This window comes from Silene latifolia, chromosome 11, assembly GCF_048544455.1.
Source record: "Silene latifolia isolate original U9 population chromosome 11, ASM4854445v1, whole genome shotgun sequence".
NCBI lineage: Eukaryota > Viridiplantae > Streptophyta > Magnoliopsida > Caryophyllales > Caryophyllaceae > Silene > Silene latifolia.
The window spans coordinates 11,206,724-11,209,822 of record NC_133536.1 but is presented as its reverse complement, the minus strand read 5'-3'; the positions used below and the strand labels follow the sequence as shown (position 1 = coordinate 11,209,822).

Here is a 3,099-nt window from a genome sequence, read left to right as displayed (position 1 = left end):
GTTAGATAGTTGATTGATTCTAAGTTTATAACTCTATACTTACATGATATCACACCCCATTTTTTCAATTAAATCAATTTAATTACTTTGAACCAAACAACCCCTAAAGTCATTAGTTATATATTCTACAAACGAAGACAAGCTTACATTTTTCATATGCACAAACTTACATTTTGTACAAGTTCACCTAATAACAAGACGCTATTTAGTTACCGTTCATCGCACGGGCACAAAATCTAGTTAATAATAATTGCAAGTAGGTCCTCAAATGCAACCATTGGAGTTGCTCAAGAGCTCATTTTCCAACGCATAATTTTGCACATTCCTTACATAAATTTAGACCGAGTAATGATTCAAAATTGATCATCAAAGTCGAAAAGGAATGAGATGTGCTAATGTTAATCAATAAGAAGATTCCAATTTAATGTGACCTCCAAACTACACGAACAGCCGAACAGGAAAGGCTAATGGTAGACTGGTAGTCCAGCAGGCTGCTTCCTCAATAGATATGATATTGGCATTATTCTGCTACCCTGTGATTCCCATGGCATCTTCATTGGTAGTATGCCAAAAGACGACGTTCTTGGATACTGTGTATGTAATATGGCACTGCATACGTGTCGCGGCCGACCCTGCAAATTGACATAATAAACATTAAAAGTTTAGAATTCAACTCCATAAAAATCGAACATGATGCTCAACTCGAGAATGTAATGGTAATATACTTTATGTAACTCGATTCCTGAAGAGCGACACTGGCTCAACTTTCAGGTATTTCGATCCTTGTATACAAGCTATGCAGGCATAACTGCATAAGACCGGTCCAAAACCGGACCGGACCGGTTGAACCGGCGGACCGGCTAACCACCTAACCCAAGACCGAGGCTCGGACCGATTAAAAGGGGACCTGAACCGGATCGGAACGGTTTTTGTCGGGTTTGGACCGGACCAATACCACTTTACAAGGCAAAATAACCCCTAATAACAACTAACAATCGGGTCTGGACCGGACCGGTATTATCCGGTCTGGACCGGACCGGCCGGTCCGATTTGTAACCCCTAATAAAAACTAACAATCGGGTACAATTTTCGAGCCAATGAAAAACCGTGTCACATACAAGCTCCATAAATCACACTTGCAAACCTTCATGAAAGGAATGAATGCAACAAGGGCGAGCTTTGATTATGCTAAACAACAAGTACAAAAGGGTACAAGTATCGGTCCCTCTTCTCGTCATGATGTTACATGTAAACTAACAAAAGAAAAAACCGGAAAAAAAAATCAGTTCTTAGAACGGTACAGGCAGAGGTTTAGGCAACTCATGAGACGACATTGGCATTGTCTCGAGTTTGCAATCAACGCTGAGGAATTGAGACGTCGACATGGTGTTGTAATCTCCCGTTAAGAGTATGTCTTGGATTGTAGACAATAGTACTCGTTCAAGATCCGCTCCATCGCTCCACTCATGGATCTTGGCTCGGATTAAGCTCGGATTGGCCGAGATTAATTGCCAGGCTGGGAAGTCCTTTCTTGGTAGTACATGATCACCGTCCCTTAGTTTTAAAGACGGACAATAGTCTCCACTTCCGTCTCCTAAATAAATTATCTTCTTGTTCCCTACTTCGGATAGTATCCTTTTTATAACTTCGCCCTGTTAAAATTAATCATTAGAATTCGTTAGAATCGAATTCAAATTAATGATTAATCGAATGACTAAGGGATTTATCGAATTTAAACGAAGACGCTTTAATATACCTTGCACATATTTGGAGGGCATGGATTGCAACAACCATGAGAAGACTTGGTGAAATCATGGTGAGGATGAATCCTCAATCTCCCTTCCTCATCCACATAACTAGGGTTTGTGTTGAATTCGGAGAAATAATCTCTTAACCCGAGATGATCCAATATTATTTCGATGAAGAACGTATTCGCATCACTAACAATCCTCAAATCACACCTAAACAAAAACAAATCCCAACATTCAACGTTAAGATTTTCTAAAATAGTGAAAATCTTTACGTACCCTAAAGCATGGGCAGCTTTGATAGCCGGAATAACGCGAGGATGAATCGGAATTCTTGTTAAAACTTCCGCAATTTGATTAATTGTAACTCCTTGTTCATGCATTCTTTTCATCAATGTATCCTGTTAAATAATAATTAAAAATAATCAAAAAAAAACAATTCACAAAACAGAGAAAACAGAGCTGTAAACTTTTTTAAAGAAAATACGAAATTAAAAAATGAGTAAGTCTTGTTTAAAGAGTTTTAAATTAAAATCGTCTGAAACAAGAATTTGTGTAAAGAAACACACGGAGTAAGAAATAGTAAAAAGCAAGAAAAACGTACCATGAGGGTGTTCCATGGCAATGTAGGAAGGAGCTCATTAAAAAGCTCCGTAAAACCCAACTCGTCAACAACCCAATTATCACTATCGACGTCAATGATCGTTTTATCAAAGTCGAAAATCGCAACAATTCCCTCCATTATTAATATATCACCAAGAACAATAACAATAACTTCAAAGAAATTTTAATGGGATTTTTTTTGTGTGTGATTATGTGTGTGTTTGGTTGATATTAACGTAAGAAATTGTGATTAGGGTATTTATAGTAACATCCCCAATTCTTATTTCAGACCAAGGTATCCGTCTTATTAATAAGACGGATACCATATTCCCTCACAAAATACCCATTTAGGGTGAGTGGAGAGGCACATGGGGGTCCCACCTTTGTCCCCTCTATCCATTTCCTCTCACACAACAACCCGTCTTAAAATCCGACCCGTTTTAAGCAAGACTTACTCTAGTAACATAGATATGAAAGGTTTAGCTCTAAATGTACGCGGAAAATATGAAAGATGCCAAAGGAATATTACCAACAATTCTATGCGTAAAATTATATTGCAAGCTAATTAAGACCGCCTTTAGTCTTCCTTAATTCTAGGTCTAGAAAACACGTTTTGGTGTGCGTTAATCTAGTCATTTTAGGATTAGTGAGTTTTTACGTAAATTTAGAATCGTTAGATTACAGTCGCGTTTTATATCCAAGGGTTAAAAAAAATGGTTATAACTTGGAAAAGATTTTAGGTTATTAA

At 37.6% G+C, this 3,099-nt stretch overlaps 1 protein-coding gene across 2 annotated transcripts; it reads right to left on the bottom strand.

Moving 5' to 3' along the window:
* On the bottom strand, nucleotides 1-2,584 carry LOC141611010 (inorganic pyrophosphatase 2-like). 2 transcript variants are annotated; one of them, XM_074429402.1, is made up of 5 exons: nucleotides 2,353-2,579; nucleotides 2,028-2,149; nucleotides 1,757-1,961; nucleotides 1,302-1,652; nucleotides 1-632 (listed from the first exon to the last, which is right to left on the bottom strand). In XM_074429402.1, the coding sequence occupies exons 1-5, from the start codon at nucleotides 2,488-2,490 to the stop codon at nucleotides 465-467; spliced, it is 984 nt and encodes a 327-aa protein (XP_074285503.1). In that variant the 5' UTR covers nucleotides 2,491-2,579; the 3' UTR covers nucleotides 1-464. The 2 variants fall into 2 exon arrangements, with proteins under 2 accessions (XP_074285503.1, XP_074285502.1); XM_074429401.1 differs by having other exon boundaries at nucleotides 1,757-2,149; nucleotides 2,353-2,584.
* Nucleotides 2,585-3,099: the final 515 nt, after the last annotated feature.

Excerpts from the sequence above, each read along its gene's own strand:
- LOC141611010 (XM_074429401.1), bottom strand. The coding sequence starts at position 2,490 with ATGGAGGGAATTGTTGCGATTTTCGACTTTGATAAAACGATCATTGAC. Across the intron at positions 2,150-2,352 it reads TGCCATGGAACACCCTCATG|GATACATTGATGAAAAGAAT; the intron begins GTACGTTTTTCT and ends ATTATTTAACAG. Across the intron at positions 633-1,301 it reads AGTTGCCTAAACCTCTGCCT|GGTCGGCCGCGACACGTATG; the intron begins GTACCGTTCTAA and ends GTCAATTTGCAG.